The sequence below is a fragment of the Thunnus albacares genome, chromosome 5 (genome assembly GCF_914725855.1).
Source record: "Thunnus albacares chromosome 5, fThuAlb1.1, whole genome shotgun sequence".
Lineage (NCBI taxonomy): Eukaryota > Metazoa > Chordata > Actinopteri > Scombriformes > Scombridae > Thunnus > Thunnus albacares.
Genome location: NC_058110.1, coordinates 35024522 through 35052299, shown reverse-complemented (window position 1 = coordinate 35052299; position 27778 = coordinate 35024522). Strand labels below are relative to the sequence as shown.

Here is a 27778-nt window from a genome sequence, read left to right as displayed (position 1 = left end):
TTTATAAAAGATATTGAGAAACTCATTCATGCCTTTTTCTTTTCTGTAGTATTCAACTAAATAAAGAATCCTTTTTCCCTGCTCAGTCTCGGAGGATTTTCCCTCAGTAGAGCTGCCGCTCTGCATATCAATGTGCTCACTACTGTCCCGTCACCATGGGATACCAGCCCAAATTCACGTGTGAGAAAGATGGGCCCACACATTCACACACATACACACACACAGATCTGTGCAGCTATCCTTGTTAGGACTTTGCATTGACTCCATTCATTTTGTACAGCCTAACCCTAACCAGAATCTCAGAAATGAAATTTTACTGCATTTGGACTGGACTTTGGTCCCCATGAGGACTATTGGTCCCAATAAGGTCAGTGTTTATACCAGAAACGGTCCCAATAAGGATAGAAAAAAATGTGTTCACACACACACACACACACTCACAGAGAGAGAGCGAGAGAGAGAGAGAGAGAGAGAGTTCTGTTAATTTAGAAACTCAAACTCTTCAGTGTGAATCAATGAGAGTCCCTGCATCCCCCCTGTCTTTGCCTGGTTACCCCCGACAACCCGAGATGGGGATTTGCAAATTTAAAGGGCAGTTAGGAAATGATGTTTCTGCAGAGGGACAGACGAAAGACACAGAGGCTACTAGGACAAATATGAAAGTCTGACCAAATAATCTGAAATCAAGGTCCAATTGCTAGCTTTTTAACCACATCTCAAGGGCTTAAAAGATCAGGTCACAATTTTTCAAGTCTTTCTGAAAACAACAGTCAGGTGTCCATATGAGCAGTGAAAGAGGTTTTCCTCGCTGTAATCATTCCTTCTGTTCATACTGGCTATTAAAAGATCCCCTTCAAATGTGCTTTCAATGTAAGTGATGGAAGCCAAAATCCACAGAGTGTCCAAACATTTAAAGGTTGATGTGAATCTTATATTCAGCTTCATCAGTCTGAGTTAGTCATATCAAGTGGATATCTGACACATTTACAGTCTTTTTAGCATCAAATTCCCTCTTTGTGTTTCCTCGGACAGTGTTTCCCTGTTGAGCTGTGGTGGAAGTATAGTAACAAAAAGAGGGACTTTGGCACTAAAAAGACTGTAACGTTGAAAGATATCTACTTGATTTGACTCATTTGGACGCTGAAGCTTCATATTAGCTTCAGATAAACTTTTAAATACATTTCTGCACAGAAGGAGGACTGTGGATTTTGTCCTCCATCACTTCCATTGTAAGGTCATTCTGAGGGGATCTTCTAATGGTCAGTATGAACAGGAGGAATGATTACAGCAAGAAAAACAGCTTTAATGTTCATTTGGGCTCCTGACTGTTGTTTTAGGACAGTCTTGAAAAATTGTGAACCAGTCCTTTAATGAGTGAACATAATTGTCTGGTTGGTTCAGTTGTCATTATGTGACCTGTGAACACCGGATCAAAAGCAGTAACAACATCAACTGGGAAGGGTCAAAGGTCATGGACTGGGAATCAGCGGACAGCTGAGAAGAGAACTTACAGTAGGTTTCTTAAAAAATGCAAATTATTATTTCTAATGTTTTATTGATATAAAATAAATTACCTTTGCTGAAGTCTTATGTGATTTAATTCAAAGTGATTTAATGGTATGTTACATCAACATCTGTGAGTTAATTTCCAGCACTTATTATACTGGGAATGGATGTGATGTGTGCTTAATGTCTTTATCACCTCATCAAGATTGGCTGAACCTAAAACTTTCTTCCTCTTTTGTTAAGAAGCACAAAAAGCAAAATATCACCATTACTGTTGCAATTTGGAGACTCCACTGCTGACCCAGTTGCGTTGAAAGAAAATTAAATTGAACACAAAGGAGTGTAGCTTGCCCTTGGATTACATGCACTGATCCTGAGCAAAATGTATACTGATATTAATTAGTTTCATTTTTTGCATTTTTGTATCAGAATTTCATTTTGCATGTTAAGTGTTTAGACGGAGGGACACATCCACCACCACACCTATCAGATCCTGATGTATCTATAATTTAGTCTCAGAAAGTCAAAATTGAAGTCTGTTTCAGCCAAGAAAAGAACTATGATGAAGTTAGGAATTACTAAAAATAAAAACACTCATGTTAAGTCAATAGGAGATATGTGTCAAAGACTTTGTAGCTCATATTGTAATGCTGGGTATAAGTTTCTGTTTATGTGTGTTGTTTCGTAGTGGTTTTATTGAGGGAGGTGTCCACCATAGTGGGTAATTGGCTGACAAGTAGTTCTAGGGAGGGGAGAAGGGGTTGTGTGTGTAAGTTGCTACATTACACGCCAGATTGACTGAGGATGGATAGAAGGGATGCAGGGCACGTTAATGGAGGGTTAGCTAACGAGAAATATAAGTTCAAAGACTCAGTGGGTTAGCCACCCTGTTTTGTTGGTTACTGGGGACACATCAACCTCGGGTTAGCTGTTGCTGCGGCAAGGGAATAAATCTGGGCTCCGTTGAGCTATCAAACGGTAATGACGCCTGCTCGTTGTTCCTCCATCCACCTAGCTACCCCGCAAAAGTCAAAAAGGTTCACATACTTGATTTTTATTTTTGCACTCAATATTTCATCTATGTCTGTTTCTTTTTTAGTTTACATTGCATAGATTCCAATTGAGGTAAGTGAAAAAAAAAGTTTTGTCATTTTGGTGAACCAACCCTTTAAAAGGCAATTGGACAGAGGAAGAGAAAGCTGGAGTAGAGGACTGCAGAGAGGTGGAGGAACAGAGAGAGATTGATGGAGAGTTGGAGGAACAGAGTGTTTCAGGGGCTGGTGATGTTGTTCTCATTAGTAGTGATGAGAGTTCGCTCCGCTGATACAAACTACTGAACAGACCGCCTCTGTTCCTTAATGAAGCCACCAACACACACACACACAGGCGACTAGACCTCCATTGGTCATGCAAGAACGTCTCTGGGACAGACTGGATGGGAACCAACTGCAGACTGGAGTTATGTAACAGGAAGGTCACAGGTTCGAGCCCCACATCTATCTTTATGGTGGGTGCATGTCTCATACAATCAGATCCACTTTTTCCTCAAATCTCTACTCTCTCTGCGCACTATGATTATCACTGAGCGATACTGGATTTTCGAGGATGATAGTGATATTTGGGAGTTTTAAAAAGTGTGTAATGTGTTGGTCGTGGCTCGTAGTGATGAACCTACAGAGAATTATCAGAGACTCTGCAGCTCCTCTCGGCTTTACGGAGCTTTATAGTGAGTTTCAGCTCATTGTTTATCTGTCCGGCTGCAACTTTACTGTTTTGACTCACTCACAGCGCTCTCATAGTGTCGTTTTCAGCCGCAGCAGGCAGCTGTTTTCAGAGAAAAAGCTCTAAAAAGCCACTGCACACTACCTGCTCAGCACCAAACAGCAAACAGACACAGTTAGCTGTGGACTAGCTGGTGAACATAGTGGAGCATTTAGCAACTAAAGAGCCAGATATTTCCCTCAGGAGTTGGTAGAGAGCAGAAACAGAGAGTGAATATTGGACTTACATTCACCAGGAGGACAGAAACATGACTCCAAATGAATGATAATGTTGCTCTGTAACTGCTGGATGTGGAAATAAGCAACTGTATGATAAGTCACTGTTGTGTTCACTACTTGTTTCTGCAGATTTATGGATTTGTGACTGAGATACATACTCAGTGGAACATTTTACAGTTGAAAAGGCAATTTACTCTCTGGTGGACAAACTCTGTAGCAGCAACACTGTTTCTAAATCATCTTGAATCTAGTTTGGTATTTCTGTACAGAAGTTTCTTCTTACATATAAGCTGACAACGATACCAGTATATCTGCCGTAAGCTAATATTGGCTGACGTATCCACCAGGCCATGTAAACTACAGCATTTTGATGCACTAACCCTACAATCTCCTATAATTTCCTTGATAAAGACCTTTAGAGCTGCAATGATTAGTCAATTAAGCAATTTACAGAAAATGCAGAGGTGGTAGGAGACTTTTTTCAGCCCTGAGTAGAGTCTACAGACTCAACTCAGAGCTCCTCCCATCTGGATTCTGATTTGTCTACAAATTAAACAAACAAGATAAATCATGTTAATCAGTGAGCTTCAGAGGTGTTCATAAGTGCTTCCAGTCTCTATGCTAAGCTAGGCTAACCACGTCCTGACTCCAGCTCTGTGCTGAACACACTGACATGAGTTGATATCCATCTGATCATCTCACTGGTTGTGTTTCCATCTGACTGTTTTTATTCACATTTTCAATTTGTGCATAAAAAACCTGAAAAGGCAAAATATTGATAAAAGGATTTTTCCTGTTGCCTGAGGAGTAAAAGTTGTTGTGTGGATAAAAACAAATGTAATCAGACTGAGTGAATAAATGATAACATACGTGACTTAAACGTAATTGAAGAGCTGAAAACATCAGATCAGTGTGGAGCGATGAGGAGACTGTAACCTTCTTCAAATGAATACATTAAACTGACAGAAATGACATTTTTCCATCACGTTTCCACATGGTTTTCCATTGTTGAGCTTTGACTGTCGCTCTTTTAATGACGTCAAACTTTAGGTTAAACTTTGCACTAAATTTGCCTTCTCTCAGACAAAAGAGAATAAGGAGTTTCACAAAATGTTGAACTATTCCTTTAACGTAAAAATAGCCTAACAGTCAGGTGGGAAAATGAAAGAAACACTGTATGTGTGTGAAAGTCTCACAGAGCCTCTCACTCACCGTGTGAACTCCATTATGAAGCACTACTTGTCTAAAAACTCTGTGTGTGTGTGTGTGTGTGTGTGTTCAACTTTAGCCATCTCTTCAGCAGGAAGGGGTGAGTGCATGAACAGCAACAAGTGTGTGTTTGTGAGTGTGTGTTTGTGAGTGTGTGTCTCTGAACACAAGCTCAATGAACACAAACTAATCTGACCTGAATGTCTCTCACACACACACACACACACACACACACACACACACACACACGCACACACGCACACACACAGCCAGGAGCACAATGTTAGTTTTGTTCTGTGGGAAAACTGATGAGGGAAGGATGGAGGGGGAGGAGGGGGGATACTGTTGTCATGACAACGAGTATGGGGTTTCGATGGAGAGCTAGGTTGACTCTCATTTTGGAACAAACACACACACTGGTGGGACCACCTTGTACTGAGGACAGGAAACATTGAGGCCTGCTTCTTTGTTGATTGGTATAAAAGTAGTTATACACACACACACACACACACACACACACACACAGACACACACACACACTTCACACTGTGAAAGAAAAGTTTTACCCACTTGTTGACAAGCAGCACCGAGAGAGAAAAAGCGGAGGGAGGGTCTGAAGAGGGGATGGATGTACGGAGAGATGGAGTTTTTATCAGTGCGATCACGTCACGGCCAAATGACCAGATGACCGGCTTCTTCCTCCTTTCAGGTTCTTCACTTCTTTTTTTGTCTGTCTACTTTTGAGTCGCTGAGAACGCTTAGCTCCAGACTCGCTCTTCTCTTCTATTAAACTATTAATTATCTGCCCAAAACACAAACCCTGCATGATAAAAGAGCTGCTGGTGTGATGTAACAGGACATTCCTCTGGTGGTCATTTTGGAGGTCTTCACGGTTGAAGGCCTCAGCATGGATGTATAAAGAGAACTGGATGCAGCGTCAGAGGTGGAGCCCCGTTCATTTCTATGAAACAGAGGCGAAGGACACTAAAAAACGTTAAACTTCTTCCGCATTGCTTCCGCATCTGTGAGGCCCACAGAGCAAGTGCACTAGTGACTTTCGTCGTTATACACGGTTTGGCCGTTATGGCGCTCTTCCTGTATCCAGTTCTTTTTACACATCCATGGGCCTTAGTCTCAAGCTCAACTTCTGAAACTTGTATTTCCACAGTGAAATACAGGGTTCCCACACAGTGATTGATAGTGGGTAGAAGTGATGATTTACATTGATTTTTTTTTCAGCACTTTACACTTTGCTACCTTGAAGTCACATCAATTACAGAGTAAGAGCAACGGTCGCTGAAAAAATCATGATCAACTGTGAGAGCGGAACAAAGAAAGGTGTCAAACCTGCAGCTGGAGGGCAGAGCTCCATGTCCAGGGACTTTCTGTAGAAGATACATGTTGGCTGGTGGAGTGTCGGGGGGTGGAGGGTTGTGGTCACACATGGGTTGGGCCCAGGTTCACAGCAGTTTGTGAACCATACAGAAAATGCACAACAATGCAATAGAGCTGTGAAATGGGAGGAGATATTTCAGATGCCCCTGGTTCCAGAAGGAAAACAACCTTTCTGTTTCCTGCAAGTAGTCAGGACACCTGCTGACAGCTGGTTTATTATGCTGATTTATGGTCCAACTGTATATAAAGTAGTTGAAACTAGCTCCACCTCCAGCAGCTACAACAGTAACATGCTGCTCTAACACTTATGCTTCAGTATTAATAATCTAATGATGCCATATATAATAATATATAGCCACTGCTTTTACTTTCATACTTTTGAACTACATTTTTCTCTCTCAGAACTGGTTCTTATGACGTGCTGTCTGACCACATCAGAATTCAAATGTTTTGACAGGTGAGAACAACAACACACTCACAGAGGACAGAATTACAGTGAACAATACAGACTGGGACCAGAATCAACTGTAAGAAAGTGACTGTACATAATTTATTAACTCAAAAAATGGATTGACCATTACATTATTCTGTGCTCTATATTTAAAGTGTGTCTCTCTAGTGTGAAATGAAGACTTTTGTTTCTTGTCTTGATTAGTTGATTGAGAGAAAATTAATCAGCAACTATTTCAAAAATTGATGAATCGTTTCAGTGATTTTTCAAGCAAGAACGTCAACAACTGACTGGTTCCAGGTTCTCAAATGTGAGACTTCTCTGTTTCTTGAGTTCACATGATAGTAAACTGTCTAAATAACTTTTGGACTGTTGGTCAGACAAAAAGACATTTGAAGCCACCTCAGAGTCTGGGAAACTGGGATGGACATTTTTCACTGTTTTGTGATGTTTTATAAACTAATCAAAATCATTTGTTTATTTCGATCTTTTAGCTGAAGGCCAAACTTTTGAAAGTTAGTTGCAGCCCTAATTCACAAGAGTTTTTTTTAGACTTCCAGCCTTCCGTCTGACTGATAATGATGATGATGGTGATAAAGATTGTCATAAACTGCTGAGCTCTGCTGCTGATAGAGACACACATTAGAGACACACACAGAGTTGAGCATGAACCACACACACACGTCACAACAGAGACACACCACAAACAGTAACAGGTCTAAAACTGATGAGGTTTACAATGTTTGTGTGCGTGTGTGTTTGTGTATGTGTGTGTGTGTGTGTATGTGTATGTGTGTGTGTGTGCTGCCCTCTGCTGTTCAGGTCTGAACCAGTCTGCTGACACGACACTGTGACACTTAAAAATACACCTAAAAATAAAACAGAAATACAGAAGATACAGAAAATTAAAGTCCCTCCACTCAGAAACTTGTTCATTCAGTTGGATGTTGTTCTTCCTCTCTGTGCAGAATGATGTTTGTTCAAAGTTTGTTCTCACATTCATCTGCTGAAGGAGGAAAGTTTCTCTGTTCTCACCTTCAATCTCAGTTTAACACATGTACAACATGGTTTATCAAAGTGATTTGATTTTTTGTGCATCAGAGATGAAGATTTAGTAAACTTACTACAGAAACATGTTTGACCTTCTTTATGTTTATCTTACAGACTTCAGTTCACACATGTGTTCAAAGTGTTAATTTACTTACCACAGGAAGTTCTTTCCTGATTGTCCCTGTCTGTCCATGTGTCTGTATTTGTCTGCTCATCTGAGCCTCCTGCATCTTCCTCATCCTCTTCTTCACCACCTTCTTCCATCCCAAGTTCAAACTCATCCTCATCTCTCATCATCTGACAGCTCCAAATCTGAATCTCCCTCAACTATCCAGTAAAGAATCCTCTCTGCTTCATTTCTGTTTCCTACAACAATGCTGAGTGATTAAGTGGATTAATATGCATATTAATAATAAATGGGCTATTTTTTCAAAACACAAATAATTTAACTCCTTTCAGAACTAAATGTGTAATTCCTGACATGTTAATAAACAAAAAACATGTATGATTATCGCAGTAAAGTAAGTAAAACAACAGATAAACTATATTTGACTTACCTCTCCTCTTTCCATAAAATATGCTTGCAGCTATGCTGTCCATTCTGGATGAAAAGGAAGAGGAGGTTTCCAGCATCCCAGCCTATGAAATGACATCACTGGAAATCCCAGGATGTTCTTACAATATAGCAGGGATTGATAGAGTAGGTCAGAGTAAAAGGAGATACATGTGTCAGTATCAATGGGCTAGGTCTCATGAGAATACAGGGAGCCAGCCCAAATAAACAACCATACTTTAGAAATAAGCCCAAAAAAACACAAGCCACGAATACCAATATCTGTAAGCGACTTTACAGAAAAATAAGCCCAAAGTTGCTTATAATAAGTGGATTTGGCGACTACGATTCCCACAGTGTAATACAGGGCTACCACTTCACACAGTGGAAGTGATAAATTACATTTACTTTTTTCAGTATTTTGCACTTTGCTACCTTTGTAGTCACATCAATTACAGAGTAAGAGCAAAGGTCACAGGAAAAGTGATGATCATCTGTGAAAACAAAGGAAAGGTGTCAAACCTGCAGCTGGAGGGCAGAGCTCCATGTCCAGGGACTTTATGTAGAAGATACATGTTGGCTGGTAGAGTGTTGGGGGTGGAGGGTTATGGTCACACATGGGTTGGGCCCAGGTTCACAGCAGTTTGTGAACCATAAAGAAAATGCACAACAATGTAAAAGAGCTGTGAAATGGGAGGAGATATTTCAGACGCCCTTGGTTCCAAAAGTAAAAACCCTGTTCATTTCTCTCATAAACAGTGTTAGTGACTCTCAGGTCTCTCTTCTACAGTTCAGATCAACATGAAACTCTTCTTGTTGAATCATCAGAACAAAAGATGAACAACTGTGTTAGAAAACATCTGGTTCTTTAGTAAAAAGTTGAAGCTACAAGGCTGTGGACAGAAAGATTTTGGGATAGAAGTTAACTATGACTCCCAAGGTGCATTTCAGCATGAAACAGCCAATCACACGGCTTAAAATTCAGTCACGTGTGCCGCTAACAGAGAAGCTAAAGATTACAATGTTGAGAAAACTGATTTTACAATCTAAAGATAAAATCAGTTCGCTTTTACTTTCTGGGTCACTTTGAGTGAAGTCAGTAACCATGGTGACATGGTCTTTATTCAGCAATGAATTCTTTACACTCTGATTCGCACATCTGGCTTCACCTCGATAACAACGGCATCCGAGGACAAAAGAGGATTTCTCTGAAATGAATCGTAAATAATGTAAACTGGTGTCAGAATATAAACCTAAACTGAGGGTCTACTTTACTCTTCCTGTGGACTGTAGGCACAGATTTATCTGTTTGACTTCATCTGTTGACACAAGAACACATGTTTACTGGAAAACCTTGTGTCTGTGTTTGTACCTAACAGCCAGTGAACAGTCAGAAAACTTTTCAGAAATCTCTGCTCACACGTTAAGCTGAGTGACTAAAAGAACATTTATCTTTTCTCACACACAAGCATGCACACACACACACACACACAGAAACACACATACACACACATATGACTTCCAGTAAAGACGGCGGGTGAGCAAACAGGTAGGGCGTAACGGTGAAAGTTCAGTCTATTCAGACTCCATTTTAAAGTCAACAGAGCAGAAGGAGGAAAACAGTCCCAGTCTGAGGCAGGGTGAGTGTTAATATCAGGGCTGCAAATGATGATTACTGTCATTATTGATCAATCTGCTGATTATTTTTCGGATTAATTGCTTAGTTTATTAAACTGTGAAAAATATGAGATCACAGTGTTGACGTTTTGAAACATTATTTCCTTTTTTCTTTTGCTGGTTTCTGCGTCCTCACAGCGATGTAACGTGGCACACTAGTACGGTCAAAATAGAGAGAAGTCACAGTTAAGAACAACATAGATGTTTATCTGAAGTCTGTTTGTTGGACTTAAACCAGAGTCAAAGTTTATCTTGGTGATGGCTGGAAAACACACATGGTTGTAGCATCTTGTGTAACAACACAAGATGCTGAAGTCTGTTTGTTGGATTTAAACCAGAGTCAAAGTTTATCTTTGTGATGGCTAGAAAACACACATGGTTGTAGTTAAAGTAATGTAAACTAATAAGAAGCTACTAAGTTGAGAGAAAGGACTGGGGTTATTATACTATGTATGTGTGTGTCTCCAGTGTTTCTGGTTTACCTCTCAGACTCCAGAAAATGAATGATTTGGAGGAAGAGGAGGACGGAGCAGAGTCTCTGATATCCAGCTGTGTGTCTATGAAGAGTGACCAGTCTAAAAATGATCCTCCATACTTCAGTAATGAACCTGGACCCTCAGACACAAAGTAAGAGACTGTTTCTACTGTAAACCTGAAGATGATTCAATGTTGAAATGTCATTTCGCTCGCAAAACTTTCCCCTGCTCACTTGCAAGTGGTTTTTCTTTTTGGCAGTAAGTGGGTAGACCCTCTCACCATTGTATTCCTAAATATAGTTGGTTGAGCAGGTCTGCCATCCTGCATAGCTGAACACACCACATAGACAAGTTCTATATGAAAAGTGCTCTGAAATAACTTCTGTTGTGATTTGGCGCTATATAAATAAAACAGACTTGACTTGAATGTATGCAAAATCTTACACAGAGTAATGTACTTGAATGTGTTTGTCTAAGCTCTGTCCTTTGTTTCTACCATTGTTGAAATTAATTTGATAAAACACTGGTCATTTGTTTTTTAACTTAGGTCCTGTATTTATTTTTATATTTATTTTGGTAAAATGTCAGTGTAGGCAAAGATATTGCATCATCATGTGCCGTACTCTGTCAGAGCCGCGGTGACCAATCTCTTCCACTGTGATCTGTTGGCAATCAAACCTCTTGCATCCCTGGCAGTGAGGCTGGTTCACTTCTTGATGTGGCACAGTGGTGCGGTCAAAATAGAGAGAAATCACAGTTAAGAACCACACAGATGTTTATCTGAAGTCTGTTTGTTGGACTTAAACCAGAGTCAAAGTTTATCTTGGTGATGGCTGGAAAACACACATGGTTGTAGCTAAAGTAATGTAAACTAATAAGAAGCTACTAAGTTGAGTGGCAGGACTGGCTTTATTATACTGTGTGTGTGTGTGTCCCAAGTGTTACTGGTTTACCTGTCAGACTCCAGAAGATGAATGATTTGGAGGAAGAGGAGGACGGAGCAGAGTCTCTGATATCCAGCTGTGTGTCTATGAAGAGTGACCGGTCTAAAAATGATCCTCCATACTTCAGTAATGAACCTGGACCCTCGGGCACAAAGTAAGAGACTGTTTCTACTGTAAACTGACCTGAAGATGATTCAATTTTGAAATGTTATTTAAAAACAAACACCACTGACTGACAACCTACACTCTACTACAAACATTTCCATCAGATATTAATGAGATTCTGAAGATCTTCTGCAGCAGGTCATCTAAATATAAAGTGGCACCTGATGTGAGATGAGATTCAAACGCACCAATGTAGAGGAGTCTTGTGTGCAACTTAAATAGCCATGCACGCATATTATTATTGCGAGCGCTTTGACAGCACTGTTTAGCCTGTGAGGAGAAAACTATGTTTTGAGCACACGCAGAATACGAAAGAGTGCATCACTGTTATCCCCAAGCACACAACTCCTATCATTGCTCTCCTGCACGCAAAACTTTCCCCTGCTCACTTGCGAGTGTTTTTTTTTTTGGGTGGACCCAGTCAAAATAGAAAGTAGTCACAGTTAAGAACAACACAGATTTTTATCTAAAGTCTGTTTGTTGGACTTAAACCAGTCAATCTTTGTGATGGATAGAAAACACACATTGTTGTAGTTAAAGTAATGTAAACTAATAAGACGCTTCTAAGTTGAGAGGCAGGACTGGGTTTATTATACTGTGAATGTGTGTGTATCTCCAGTGTTACTGGTTTACCTCTCAGACTCCAGAAGATGAATGATCTGGAGGAAGAGGAGGACGGAGCAGAGTCTCTGATATCCAGCTGTGTGTCTATGAAGAGTGACCAGCCTATGTTTATGGTATGGCACTGGAAATTATTATTATCATTTTATAGATTTTTTTTTTTTTTTCCTTTTTTAATGGCTCATAGTAGATTAAAGGGCCCCTGTGGAGTTTCTCAAAACAAACAAAAGCCATGTTCACATTTATTTACTTACAAAATGCATTGTGCGTATCATTGTGGTCTAACAAATGTGTTGAATCCATTTCCCTCCTCATGAAACATTTGCAAAGCCAATTTTTAACTTAGTATTTTAAATCCTGCAACCTTTACACCCATGTTTACTAGCCTGCAGTCTTCTTCTCTGCCTTTGCTGGCACATTGTTTTGTCTGTCTAATTACTTACGAACCCTCGCAATTGTAGTATCCATTATTTTATTTCAAATTGAATGTGCTTAAGGCCCAAAGCATGAAGAACAAAAAAATGTGTAACTGTCTAAATACTTGATTACATTTCTGGACTGTTTATGTAGGGAAAGAGCTGCATGCAGAGAAAGGAAAATCTCTACCAACTGTGGACACTGGTTCTGCAGACAATGTATCACCTCATACTGGGACCAGTCTGCTTCATCACGAGACTCCTCCTGTCCCCAGTGTGGAGAAAGATCCAGAACAAGACCTGGACTGCAGACAGACAATCAGACCAGCACTGTAAGTAAGACTGAAGATCCACCTGCTGATGTCATCATCTCTGAAAACAGGACAAGAATTTATGTCCTCTATCGTACTGAAAATTAAGATACGTGAGACATTTTTCTTTTTATTTATTTATTTTTTCCTCACTTTCAGCAGATAGTGATCTGCAGGAGGTTTTAAATGAACATAAGATTAGTCTGAGGAGGAGATGTGGATTTGTGACTGAAGGAACTGATGAAGCAGGAAGTGAAACCCTCCTCAACAGGATCTACACTGAGCTCTACATCACAGAGGGACAGAGTGAAGACATTAATACCCAACATGAGGTGAGGCAGCTTGAAAAAGCTTCCAAGATGGAGACCCTCCATGACACTCTAATCAAGTGCCACGACATCTTTAAAGTCTTACCTGAGCAACAGAAACACATCAGAGTTGTTCTGACGAACGGTGTCGCTGGCATTGGAAAAACCTTCTCAGTGCAGAAGTTCACTCTGGACTGGGCAGAGGGCTCGAAAAACCAAGACATCAGTCTGGTGATTCTGCTTTCATTCAGGGAGCTGAATTTGATCAAAGATGAGCAGTACAGTCTCCTCATGCTGATCCATGTTTTCCATCCAACATTACAGAAGGTCACAGCAGAGAAGTTCGCTGTCTGTAAAGTAATGTTCATCTTTGATGGCCTGGATGAAAGCAGACTTTCACTGGATTTCAAGAACAGGAAGGTTGTGTCTGATGTCACACAGAAGTCATCAGTCAATGTGCTGTTGACAAACCTCATTGAGGGGAATCTGCTTCCCTTGGCTCTCATCTGGATAACTTCACGACCTGCAGCAGCCAATCAGATCCCTCTGACATGTGTTGACAGGGTAACAGAAGTACGAGGCTTCACTGACGCCCAGAAGGAGGAGTACTTCAGGAGGAAATTCAGTGATGAAGAACTGTCCAGCAGAATCATCTCACACATCAAGACATCCAGGAGCCTCCACATCATGTGTCACATCCCCGTGTTCTGCTGGATCACTGCTAAAGTTCTGGAGCACATGTTGACTACAGACAAGAGAGGAGAGCTGCCCAAGACCCTGACTGACATGTACTCACACTTCCTGCTGGTTCAGACAAAGAGGAAGAAGCACAAGTATGATGAGGGACATGAGACGAGTCCACAGGAGCTGACGGAGGCTGACAAGGAAGTTCTTCTGAAGCTGGGGCAGCTGGCATTTGAACAACTGGAGAAAGGAAACATCATGTTCTACCAAGAAGACCTGGACCAGTGTGGTCTCGATGTCACAGAGGCCTCAATGTTATCAGGAGTTTGTACAGAGATCTTCAGAAGAGACAGTGTGATCTTCCAGAAAACAGTATACTGCTTTGTTCATCTGAGCGTTCAGGAGTTTCTGGCTGCATTCTACATGTACCACTGTTACACCGACAGAAACACAGAGGTACTGAAGGACTTCTTGAGAGAAGACTACAAACACAGGGAATCAAAATCAGAGTCTTTCCTCAAGAGGATTTCGTATTTCAGAAACAATGATAGCTGTGACCCATCTCTGGATAACTTCCTGAGGAGAGCCATGGAGAAATCTCTCAAGAGTAAAAATGGCCACCTGGACCTGTTTATTCGCTTCCTTCATGGTCTCTCTCTGAAAGCCAACCAGAAACTCTTGGGAGGCCTGCTGTGTTGGACAGAAAACAGTCCAGAAATCATCCAGAGAGCCATCAACAACCTGAAGGAGATGAATGCCCACAGAATCTCTCCTGACAGAAGCATCAACATCTTCCACTGTCTGATTGAGATGAATGACCGCTCAGTACATCAGGAGATCCAAGAGTTCCTGAAGTCAAAGAACAGATCTAAGAGGAAACTCTCTGAGATCCATTGCTCAGCTCTGGCCTACATGCTGCAGATGTCAGAGGAGGTTCTGGATGAGTTTCACCTGAGAGAGTACAATACATCAGAGGAGGGACGACGGAGGCTGATCCCAGCTGTGAGGAACTGCAGAAAGGCTCAGTAAGTCCTGATGTGATTAGCATTATAAATCAGTGTAGATTAGTAGTTTAGTTCTTCAAATATAAATAATATAAAATTCTTATTATTGTTAAAATAGTGCTCTACTTGTGTATAGCCAAAATAATATGTCAGTTATATTCAGTCTCAGTACTTGAGCTGTTTCAAATGTTGTGAGTGCAAATAATGTTGATTTTTCAGTTGGTTGTGTTTATAGCTGTTAAGTTAATGAACACAGTTATTGTATTTATTTCTAGTAATGATTGGATTTTACAGTTTTCTCTTCTATTTATCTTCCTTTGGGTGATGGAGGTGTCATTCAAACCTGGTAAAACAAATAATGGACTTTAGAGTTGTGGTTGAGGTTTTGTTGCTGCAGCAGTTAAGTTATGATTACATGCGTATGGTTCTGAAAATAATATCAGACAAACACTGTTTTTACCACTGTATGATTAAGAGTTTAAAATAAGATGTGTCATTTTCCAAAGGCGATTTCTGAAGTCAGAGAGAATTACTTTCATTATGGTTTCTGAGCCATTTCATAGTGAGCACAGGGGATCAGCAAGTCAGCAAACTGATTCAGTAATGTCAGTTATACAACAATATCTTAAGTTTGCTAACATTTACCAACATTAGCTTCCATAAACTACTGGTCATATGAGATAAAACCCCTGAATGTGTTGAACTGAGCAATGGTACCTTTTATTTCTCATGAATTCAAATTTGTATTCTTATATTCTGTTCATCACAGAAAGAAACTCTTAGATGTTTAGTAGCAGGAAATGCACAGTGGTTTGATGAGTATATATGAGCAGAATGGTAGAATTCAGACAGTTTAAATAGATCTTATACACATTAAAGGTCAATGTTATATATTTAATACCCTAATACCCTGATAAAATCTTTCTGATGACATCATGTTAAGAATAATTCAACCTTATTGGTTTGTTAACTGTGTTTGTGTGCTGAATCAGTTTTTCAGATTCTCAGAGAAGAATGTTGCCACTTAACATCATGAAGTCATCCGACCCAGTCTCACAACAGTTCGTGAAATAGTCACACAATTTAAAATAGCTACTCTGGTATTTAATTATATAATATTTATTATGTACAGGTCTAATATTGTCAAGCCATTTGTTTAATTTGTGTTTGATATTCCCACTTAGGGATGTGAACCCGACTTTCTCAACTGTAATTGTTTACTGAGTTGAACTGAGTAAAAATATCCTGGAGTAAAATTAAAAATAGTGGTTTTCTAATCAAGGTGGCCTCATGCTCAACTTTGTGGAGACAGACATGGGATCAGATCAGAAAGACAGACTGTGCACATTATGGAAGTCTCAATGTAACTCAATTTTCTTTCCCTTCATCTGCAAGATTAAAGCAAAACAAAGATTAAAAATCTGCAGGCATGAGAGAGAGTGATAGGAATTATTGTTTCATTCAAGTGAGATACGATTAGCTAAACTGGGGGTGCTGCCATATAATAGCAGTGTTTGCGGTTTTATTCTGGTGATGCATGTCATTCCCTTTTTCTCTCTCTCTCCTTTTTTCCCTCTTATCTCTCAACTGTCGCATTCCATTAAAGGAATAAAATGCCCCAGTAAAAAAAAAATCTTTAATAAAAAAGATTAGCTGAACCACTGATATGAAGAGTAAATGTTCATCAAAATAGTGAATGGCAAACTGTTTTGGAATCAAATGCATGAAGTAAATATAAAGTATCCTCTTTCATGGTAACATATGTTGTAATATATGTGTCTTGACAGACTCTCTGGCTGTGGACTCTCAGAGACTCACTGTGAAGTTGTGGCCTCAGCTCTGAAGTCCAACCCCTCCCATCTGAGAGAACTGGACATGACTGAAAACAAGCTACAGGGTTTAGGAGTGAAGCTACTGTTTGCTGGACTGGAGAGTCCACACTGTAGACTGGAGACTCTGAGGTTAGTTCAGTGACTGTCTGTTACTATTGTTGATCTTAATGTTTAACAGCTGAATCTAATTTATGTACATCCATAACTTATATCCATGAAGTTCAATTTCTTTATTCCATATTATAATTTTTTTCCGTACAAATTTTAGTCTGTAGTAATAAAAGATGACACATCAGATGACACATAAATAGTCACATCTGTATACAGAGAATACAGGTATATAAAGTATTTTTAATGAAGCACTGTTGACATGAATATGTGTCTGAATGTTGTGGTAACATTTAGATGATGTCTGTGGAAGGCTGACATTACGATGATCCACAATAACACAAGGACAAAGTCACTACTCATTTTAGGGAGAAGCTCATTGATTAGGACATAGTAATGTTGAACTACACATTTAAAACCTGAACACATCTGATTGGATTATAAATGGATTTTTAACTACATCATTTACTCTTTATTCAGATTGATTCGCTGTAGTTTGTCAGAGATCAGCTGTGCTTCTCTGGCCTCAGCTCTGACATCTGGCCCTTCCTTTCTGAGAGAGCTGGATCTGAGTGACAACAAGCTGCAGGATTCAGGAGTGAAGCTGCTGTGTGATTTTCTGGAGAGTCCACACTGTAGACTGGAGACTCTGGGGTCAGTTCACTGACTGTTTGTTACTATTGTTGATCTTCATGTTTAACAACTGAACCTAATTTATGTACATACATGACTTACATTCATGATTTTTTCCCGACACTTAAATGTTTTTACTGTACAAAGTTTAGTCTGTAGTTATAAAAGATGATTCCTAAAGAAACTGTAGAAAATGTCCACTCTTAGTTCAATTTTACGTAATGAAGGTAATTTTTTTTGGCTTAATCCTTTAGTACACATATATATATATACACACACACGCACACACACACACACACACACACACACACACACACACACACACAGCGGGATACAGAGAGATCAATGCAGGTGTTTAAAATATTTTTATGAATCAGTGTTGACATGAATAGGTGTCTGAATGTTCTGGTGACATTTGGATGATATCTGTAGAAGGCTGACATTATGATGATCCACAATAACACAATTACAATCACTCTACTCATGTTAAGGAAAACTAATTGATTATGACAGCAATGTTGAACGACACATTTAAAACCTGAACACATCTGTTTGGATTATAAATGTACTTTTATCCACACAACAAATGACATGGTTTCTGTAATCAGGGTCAGGGATTAGAGAAACCTGGTTTCATAAAAGTAGATTTCTCCTTGAGAACTCTGATTTCTCTGTCATGTATTGACTTTTTAAATGTGAGCACATGCAGGATAAAAGACTGCAGACAGAGAAGAATAATAGACAGAATAACAACAATCATAACAATAACAATAATAGCAGCAATAACAGTAGCAATAGCAAGGGAAGGATGCCAACAGGACTGCGAAGGCTTGGCCTGCAACCCAGGGTTTCCTGCTTGATGAGAAAGCACAAAAAACTCCAGGGAAGAAGCAAACTTAGTGACATGCATTGATGTTATATGAATGCATACAGGTGGAGAGGGGGAGGAGGAGAGTGGAGCTCAGTGCATCATGGGAAGTCCCCCACCAGTCTAAGCCTATAGCAACATAACTAAGGGCTGATCCAAGGTGAGCCTGGTCTGCCCAAACTATAAGCTTTATCAAAAAGGAAAGTTTTAAGCCTACTCTTAAACATAGAGAGGGTGTCTGCACCCCTGACCAAATCTGGAAGATGGTTCCACAAGAGGGGAGCCTGATAGCTGACGGCTCTGCCTCCCATTCTACTTTTAAATACTGTATGAACCACCAGTAAGCCTGCATTCTGGGAGCGCAGTGTTCTAGTGGGATAATACGGTACTATGAGCTCTTCAAGATATGATGGGGCCTGACCATTAAGGGCTTTGTAAGTTAGGAGAAGGATTTTAAATTCTATACTAGATTTTACAGGAAGCCAATGTAGCAAAGCTAAAATGGGAGAAATGTGATCTCTCTAGTTTTAGTCAGTGCACATGCAGCTGCATTTTGGACCAGCTGGAGAGTCTTTAGAGACTTGTTAGGACAGCCTGATAGTAAGGAATTGCAATAATCCAGCCTAGAAGTAACAAATGTGTGGACTAGTGTTTCTGCATCTTTTTGGGACAAGATGTGCCTGATTTTTGCGATATTACGTAAGTGAAAAAAGGCAGTCTTTGAAATTTGATTTATGTGGGAGTTAAAGGACATATCCTTATCAAAGATAACTCACAGATTCCTTATGGTGGTGCTGGAGGCCAGGGTAATGCCATCCAGAGTAGCTATATCATTAGATAATGTGTTTCTAAGGTGTTTAGGGCCAAGCACAATAACTTCAGTTTTATCTGAGTTTAGTAGTAGAAAATTGGAGGTCATCCAGGTCTTTATGTCCTTAAGGCATGCTTGGAGTTAATTTAACTGATTGGTTTCATCAGGCTTCATTGATAAATATAATTGGGTATCATCTGCATAACAATGAAAATTTATGGAGTATTTCCTAAAGGAAAGTACAGAACCTTGTGGAACTCCGTGTCTAACTTTTGCCATCATGGAGGATTCATCATTAACATGTACAAACTGAAGTCGGTGTGATAAATAGGACTGAAACCAGCTTAATGCAGTTCCTTTAATGCCAATTAAATGTTCCAGTCTCTGCAAAAGGATGTGATGGTCAGTTGTGTCGATTGCGGCACTAAGATCTAGCAGGACAAGTATGGAGACAAATCCTTTGTCCGATGCAGTTAGGAGGTCATTTGTGACTTTCACCAGTGCTGTCTCTGTGCTATGATGCACTCTAAATCTATAGGTCTATAATTGGCTAAAATGCCTGAATCAAGAGTAGGTTTCTTAAGAAGAGGTTTAATTACAGCTACTTTAAAGGACTGTGGTACATAGCCTGTTACTAAAGACAGATTGATCATATCTAGTAAAGAAGTGCTGACTAAGGGTAAGGCTTCGTTAAGCAACCAGTTTGATGCTTTAGCTGAACAAATCATTGAAGTTAGTTCAGAACAGTCAATTCAAGAAAAACAGTCCAAATATATGTCAGGATTTACAGCTGTTTCTAAGATGCCTGTGTTTGGGGAGAAATTGGTGCCTGTTGAGGGCAGGAGGTGATGAATTTTGCCTCTAATAGTTAGAATTTTATCATTAAAGAAGCTCATAAAGTCATTACTACTTCTGTCTTCCTACATGTTTTAAGACTAATCTTGCCAGACTAAGCGAGATTCTTCCACTTTGGTGGAACGCCAAATCCTTTCCAATTTTTGCGATGTTTACTTTAATTTGCGGGTTTGGGAGTTATACCATGGAGCTAACCTCTTATGTTTTATTATCTTCCTTTTTAAGGGGGCGATAGAGTTAAGTGTTATTCGTAATGAGCCTGCAGCACTATCAACAAGATTATCAATTTGGGAGGGACTAAAGTTAACATAAGAGTCCTCTGTAGTATTGAGACATGGCATTGAATTCAGTACTGATGGAATTGCTTCCTAAAATTTAGCTACATCTAGTGAAGACATTTTTGTCTAATGGTGTGTAATCCAGTTATAGGAATTCAAAAGTTATTAAAAAATGATCTGATAAAATAGGAATTTGTGGAAAAATTATTAAATGTTCAATTTCAATCCCATAAGTCAGAACAAGGTCGAGGGTGTGGTTAAGACAGTGAGTGGGATTATTTACACACTGAGAGAAGCCAATTGAGTCTAATAATGAGATAAACGCAGTGCTGAGACTATCATTATCAACGTCCACATGAATATTAAAATCACCTACTATAATTACTTTATCTGTACTAAGGACTAAGTTTGATAAAAACTCAGAATTCAGATAGGAATTCAGAGTACAGACCAGCAGGATGGTACATTATAACAAATGGAACTGGCTGTAAAGTTTTCCACGTTGGGTGATAGATATTAAGAACAAGGCTTTTGAATGAGTTATAATTAAATTTAGGTCTAGGGTTGATGATTAGGCTTGAGTTGAAAATGGCTGCAAATCTACCTCGTCTGCCAGTATCTCGAGGAATGTGAGTATTAATATGACTGGGGGGAGTGGATTCATTTAGGCTGACATATTCTTCATGACACAGCCAAGTTTCAGTAAGACAAAATAAATCAATATGATGATCTGAGATTAAATCGTTTACTAATACGGCGTTAGATGACAGAGATCTAATGTTCAAGAGTCCACATTTAATTCTCTTATTTTGTTGTGCTATTGCAGTAGTGGTTTAATTTTTTATTTGATTTTTATGAATGACTCTTCTTTTGTTTACTTTGGATTTAATTGATTTAAGTGGTCGGGTATGTCATGTATTCTTTATTCAGACTCTGGTGCTGCAGGTTGTCAGAAGTCAGCTGTTCTTCTCTGGCCTCAGCTCTGAAGTCCAACCCCTCCCATCTGAGAATGCTGGATCTGAGTAACAATAAGCTGCAGGATTCAGGAGTGAAGCAACTGTCTGATTTTCTGGAGAGTCCACACTGTAGACTGGAGACTCTGAGGTCAGACACCGCTTTAACTTCTATGCTGAGATTAATATGATATAAAAGTTGTGGTGACACTAAACTGCAGATTTAAATCTGATATTATGCTGATCCACACTGAGTATCTTAAGGCTGCATTCACACCAAATCAGGCGGTGCGGCGTTCAGCCGCAGGGTCGACCAGAGGTGTGTGGGTTTGTGGGCGTGTTTATTTGTGCTCTACAATGTAACTGCTGTGAAACAATCAGAGAATAATGTTTTATTGATCTGATTCACTGGCTTTCTCGCTGCCAGCGCTCCCTCTCTTCATTCACTCGACCATAGCTGCTTTCTCTCTCTCTTTCTCTCGTCTTTTTTAAAATGTGTCGGGAAGCTGACAGCAAAGTCTAACTTTACTAACGTTATCAAGCGAAGAAAAATGCCCTCCCCTCATCCTAGTAACATCTTTGTCCACCCTCATGACAGTGTTTACAACTCTTGTCAGTCTGATCTCCTGCTGTGATTGGCCACCGCAGCCTTCAGCCGCAGTGACGTCGGGTTGTGTTTCTCCAAAAGTTGACTCTGGCTCAACTTTCCGGCCACAGTCCAGTGCGGCGCCACAGCGGCCAAAACGGCTGCAGCCGAGCTGCACTACCCCCATTCAAGTGAATGGGACGACTGGCGTTTTCGCCGCACTGCCTGATTTGGTGTGAATGCAGCCTAATGGAAAAGTCTATTTTCTTCTTCAGTGGTTTAGTCCATTGACTGTGTCAGAGCAATGTTGAGGTGCACATTTAAAACCTTCATATAACAAAAAAATCCTACATTGGATAATTCACTCTGAACCTCTTAAACTCTGTTTTTTGTCTTTTGTATTTGACAGTTTTTAACCTGCATCCTGTTGGGTTCAGGTGTTTGGAGCTTCCATCTTCTAAACTTTAGGGCTGGACAATAAAAACGCAGTGCGTCTTCTCCGGTCTGCCCACTGGACTGGTACAATTAAAATAAAGGATAAAATCTTGTGATTAAATGTTCAGTGATGTAGCATTTATAATTTAAAAAATTAATATCAAATGAGAAAAAACAATACAGCTTCTGTGCTCCCAAGTCTCAACTGACAGAAAAAAACAGGCTGCAGACATGAAACTTTGAAAGTCCTGCTGACTGTCAAGAAAAAAATGGAAAAATCTTGTCCAAGTACACGAATCGATAAATTAAATTTCTTGACTATTTTACAAACTGCCGTGAGACTGACTTGTCATCTGTCATGCACATCCAAATATTTAATAGATTAATAGATTTTCCGATTAATTGCGATTCTTATTTGAATGATCAATAAACAATTCCTGAAATCCAGAGATTAATCTTTACATTTGTGCCTTTTCTCAGTAAACGTGTACATGTGCACTGTGTTGCATGTATGCAGTGGTAACTTTTTGTAAATGGTTCAGTTAGAGCAGCATGATGTGTAAAATGTCGACTTTGTGGAAATCGAGGTATTACGACACGCACAAAAATCTTATTTTAAGCTAAAAAGTAATGCTGTTGCTAGCTGCTATATTAGCTGCCTTGAGTCACGAGAGTCCCGTAAACCGTGATGTGATTAGTTTCAGTCTGTGGATGCGACACAGTTTATGGGACTGTCGTGACTCAGGGTGGTCTACCGACTCTGGCCATCTCGTAGGGGATCTAGAGATCACATCTACAAGAGGAAAGACTCCACACACTGGTTTGAGTGCTCGGTTTGTGTTTCTTAACGAGATGTTATCTCTGACTGCAAGATGTGAAACTCTGGATGTGGAATGAACAGTGTGCAGAATTTACTACATTCAGTCTGTCTCTACCTGCTGGGGAGCTAACGCCAGCCGGCAGCTGTCTACAGGTATCAGACTAATGTCTTGTTAACACAAATACAAACACAGCAGATTAAGTAAGGAGCAGACTTTCAGTTTCTGCTGTTTGTGCTCAAAGTGATAGAGTTGAATGAGCATGTACTGACATATGGGCAGAAATATGTGTCACTAGAAACTAAATTGGAATCATTTATATTTGCATTTGAAACACTCAACTTGAATAATTGCATTACAGAAACTGAATTTGAATCACATAATTTGAATTTCTATTGTTTAACTTGAATAATTGCATTAAAAACAGAATCTAAACAGTATATTTTGAAATTGAATTTATTAATTTGGAACTGTATTCCAATAAATTTGAAACTGAATGTAATATTATGAAATTGAATTCAGTTGCTCTGAAACTGTATTTGATCCTTGCTGAAAATTCAATTTTCTTTATACATCTACATTCAGTTTTCACAATCCAAATACAGCTCTTGCAATTCAATTTCAGTTTACCGAGACACACATCAGTGTTCAGTGTCAAGCTTATTAATTAATTATTAATTAAATAATTTAGTTCCAAACTAATAAATTCAATTTCAAATTACACTATTCAGATTCAGTTTTTCAATGCAATTATTCAAGTTAAACAATAGAAATTCAAATTATGTGATTCAAATTCAGTTTCTGTAATGCAATTATTCAAGTTGAGTGATTCAAATGCAGATATAAATGAGTCAAATTCAGTTTCTAGTGACACATATTTCTGCCCATACTGACAGTCCATATATTGCTTTATGGGATAGCATTTATGTTTTTTTAAATGTGCATAATGATGAAGCCCTTGCAAGTGATGCAGGTCTTTTATTTTTCTTGCTCAACTGTTTTGCATATGTAGACTGTGAAAAATATAGATGTCATGTTTTAGTCGTATTGCATTTTTACTTGTGTTTGACTGCACAACATGAGTTTGTATAGATGGAGTCACTGATGGAGCTGCAGAGTTTAAGAGGTGAAGTCACTACATCTTTGCTGAAGTAGCAGCATGTTGTTATTAATACTGATGAGAGCTCTTTTTCACTGCTTGTATTTAACAGGTTTTAACCTGCATCCTCTCAGGTTCAGGTGTTTGGAGTGTCAATTTTCTAAATTTCTACATTCTAAACCCTCAGCTTTGAACAGATTATGAAACATGATCAAATGATTTCAAGCATGAACTTTGTCTTCTGAAGTGGCATCATTTATTCTTTATTCAGATTGAGTCTCTGCATTTTGTCAGAGATCAGCTGTGCTTCTCTGGCCTCAGCTTTGAAGTCCAACCCCTCCCATCTGAGAGAGCTGCAGCTGAGAGGAAACAAGTTGCAGGATTCAGGAGTGAAGCTGCTGTGTGATTTTCTGGAGTGTCCACACTGTAGACTGAAGACTCTAGGGTCAGACACCATTTTTTACCTCTTTGCTGAGATTAATATGATGTGAAAGTTGTGGTGACACTAAACTGCAGACATAAAGCTGATATTATGCTGAATCACAATGAGTACCTTAATGTTAAAGCCTATTTTCCTATTTTCCCAAAATTTATCCTGACATATTTGGTATCTTTGTTAACTTTTGGTTGTTGAGTAGAATCTGAAATAAATTTCTGTTGGTTTTTTACTTGTGGTTGGCTGCATAATATGAGTTTGTATACATGGAGTCAGTGGTGGAACTGCAAAGTTTAAGAGGTGAAGTCAATACATCTTTGTTGAAGAAGCAGGAAGTTGTCATTAATATTAATGAGAGCTCTTTTTCACTGTTTGTGTTTAACACAAATGCAACATTCTAAACTGTCTTCAGCTCTGAACAGATTATGAAACATTGAATGATTTCATGCAGGAACATTTTCTTCTAAAGTGACATCATGTATTCTTTATTCAGATTGAGGGACTGCAGGTTGTCAGAGATCAGCTGTGCTTCTCTGGCCTCAGCTCTGAAGTCCAACCCCTCCCATCTGAGAGAGCTGCAGCTGAGTCTCAACAAGCTGCAGGATTCAGGAGTGAAGCTGCTGTGTGATTTTCTGGAGAGTCCACAATGTAGCCTGGAGACTCTGAGGTCAGTAGAGAGTCAGTCCATGCTGGTTTCAGCAGTATTGTACTTGGGATTTATGCTTTTTAAATGTGCATAATGATGAAGCCCTTGCAAGTGATGCAGGTCTTTTATTATTTTTGCTCAGCTGTTTTGCACATGTAGATTTGAAAAAATATAAATGTGACATGTTTTAGTCTTTTTGCATTTTTGCTGCAAACATGATATTGTATAGATGGCGTCACTGGTGGGGCTGCAGAGTTGTCTTTATTGAAGTAGCAGCATGTTGTCATTAATATTAATGAGAGCTCTTTTTCATTGTTTGTATCTTAACCTGCATCCTGTTGGGTTCAGGTGTTCAGAGTTTCCATTTTCTAAACTTCTACATTCTAAACTTCTTCAGCTCTGAGCAGATTATGAAAAATTGAATGATTTCAAGCAGGAACATTGTCCTCTATTCTATTCAGATTGAGGGACTGCAGGTTGTCAGAGATCAGCTGTGCTTCTCTGGCCTCAGCTCTGAAGTCCAACCCCTCTCATCTGAGAGAGCTGGAGCTGATTGACAACAATCTGCAGGATTCAGACATGAAGCTGCTGTCTGATCTTAAGGAGAGTCCACAATGTAGACTGGAGATTCTGAGGTCAGTAGAGAGTCAGTCTGTGCTGGTTTCAGCAGTATTGTATTAAACACAGTATCAAAGCAAATATCCAGTATTTCCTGGTGAACCTCAAACCTCCAACCTGGCTGCTTTCCTCAGTGAAGCTGTGAGAGGACAATGGTGACAGGCTTCAGGATTGGACAGAAAGACAGAGAGAGAGAGAGAACAGTCAGCCAATCAGATCAGCCAGAAGCTTGTTGTGATCATGTGTTTGAGTTGATCTGAGGGCAAGTGTTATTGTGTTCATGTCTGCGGGAAATAAAGCTGGTTTAGATAGAGACAGTGGTCCTCGTCATCAAACTGTTGTACCATCAAATCTGATATGAGGTGTTTGATCTCTCATTTCAACACTAAAGAATTGATCAGTTCATCTTTGTCAGAGCTCTAAGATCAGTCTGACTGAAGCCTGCAAATCACTGGCTCTGATTTCACAGAGCCATCATTATGTTTAGTAACCATGTGGTCTTTATACAGACCAGAAACTCTGCTGAAGTCCAGGAATCACAGATGTTTAGCTGAGAGCTCTGACTGATTTTCATGTGATGATTTAACAGCAGGAAAGATCTTCAAATCCCACAGAAACTCTGTAGCTTTTAAACTTTTATAACAGTTCACATGTATCAACAGTAAATCCATCAGTATGTGTTCATGACTCAGTATTCATGTGTTCATGAGCAGAATTTTTTTCTGTGTACTTCAGTGAAATCTGCAGAGTAAACAGACTTGATGCCAAAATCCTTTGCAGGTCTGTGAGCTTGGAGCTCAGTGTGTTCACTCCAACACATTAACATGAGAACTGGCTACCTGCTAAAGGAAGCTGGCTATGCTGCACAGCAGTTCCACCTCTGGTCTGAACAGGACTGAAGTCCCTGCTGCTCTTTATCCTGGATGTGCTGCATCACTGACTGACGGATGAAATGAGTCTCACTAAACACTGATTTGTGACCTCTGTTATTTCTTCTTCTCTCATCAGCTGGAAGTGGTGATCTCTGTAAGAGTGTGAGTGAACATCCAGAACTGTGTGTTGTGAGAAGATCAGCTGTATCCTGATGATCCAGAGAGGCTGAAGCAGCAGCAGCTGCTGTGTGTAGAGAGGCTCTGACTGGGCCATGTTACTGGGAGGTAGAGTGGAGAGGAGAGCTTCATCCAGCAGTGACTGACAGGAATCAGAGGAAGTGGAGATGACTCTCAATGCTGCAGTCTGAACTGATCTGAGAACAGCTCTGCTGTCAGATACAAAGTTAAGTCCACAATTATCCCTCTGTGTTCCTCTGGATCTGATAGACACAGACACTCCTCCATCCTCCAAATCTCTTTCTTTTTTTGATCCATTCAGATCATCTAAAACCAAAGTGATTCTGTAGATAAGTTTGGTTTATGACAACATATATCTTAATTTACAGTAAATTAAATGACCTGTTTTAAAAACTTCATTGCTTTCAGCTTCACTCTGTGGAATAATGTAGAATTGTAGTACATTTCCACAATATATCTCTATAAACAGTTGGGGAAGTTGACATTAAAAAGCAGCATCCAGCCTGCATGTATAAAGTTACCTCTCTAAAGTTCTGGTTATTACCACCAAAATGCTAGATAAATCTAGACTTTTCACTCATAGTTTAATAGATAAGCAATCATTTATAACACAGAAACAAGATGATAAAACCTCTAGAAAGTGAGGATTGCATCAAAGCTTCACTGAGGTTTCTTAACTGATTTGTTTGGATTTTTCTCACAGTTAATATCAGAAAAGTTTAATAATTTTGTGTTGTTTGACAAAAAGTAACAAGAAAAAAGGTAGTCAAAAGTATAGACTGCAAACTCAAGTATCATTGTTATTAGTGTAATATTATATCTGTCAAACTGATAGAGTTATTGCCGAAACCTGAACTAAATAAAAGATAATTCAGGTGAAAATCAACTGTAAGTTTGTCATTATGAACGACTCCTCTCACATACTTGTCATCTTTTGATCCATTGTTAAGGTAAAATATTAA

At 39.4% G+C, this 27778-nt stretch overlaps 1 protein-coding gene across 1 annotated transcript; it reads left to right on the top strand.

Moving 5' to 3' along the window:
- Nucleotides 1-155: 155 nt before the first annotated feature.
- Nucleotides 156-27778, top strand: LOC122982319 (NLR family CARD domain-containing protein 3-like). Its single transcript, XM_044351507.1, has 7 exons — nt 156-180; nt 12618-12795; nt 12884-14791; nt 16558-16731; nt 21086-21259; nt 25590-25763; nt 26755-27778. The coding sequence occupies exons 1-7, from the start codon at nt 156-158 to the stop codon at nt 26765-26767; spliced, it is 2646 nt and encodes an 881-aa protein (XP_044207442.1). The 3' UTR covers nt 26768-27778.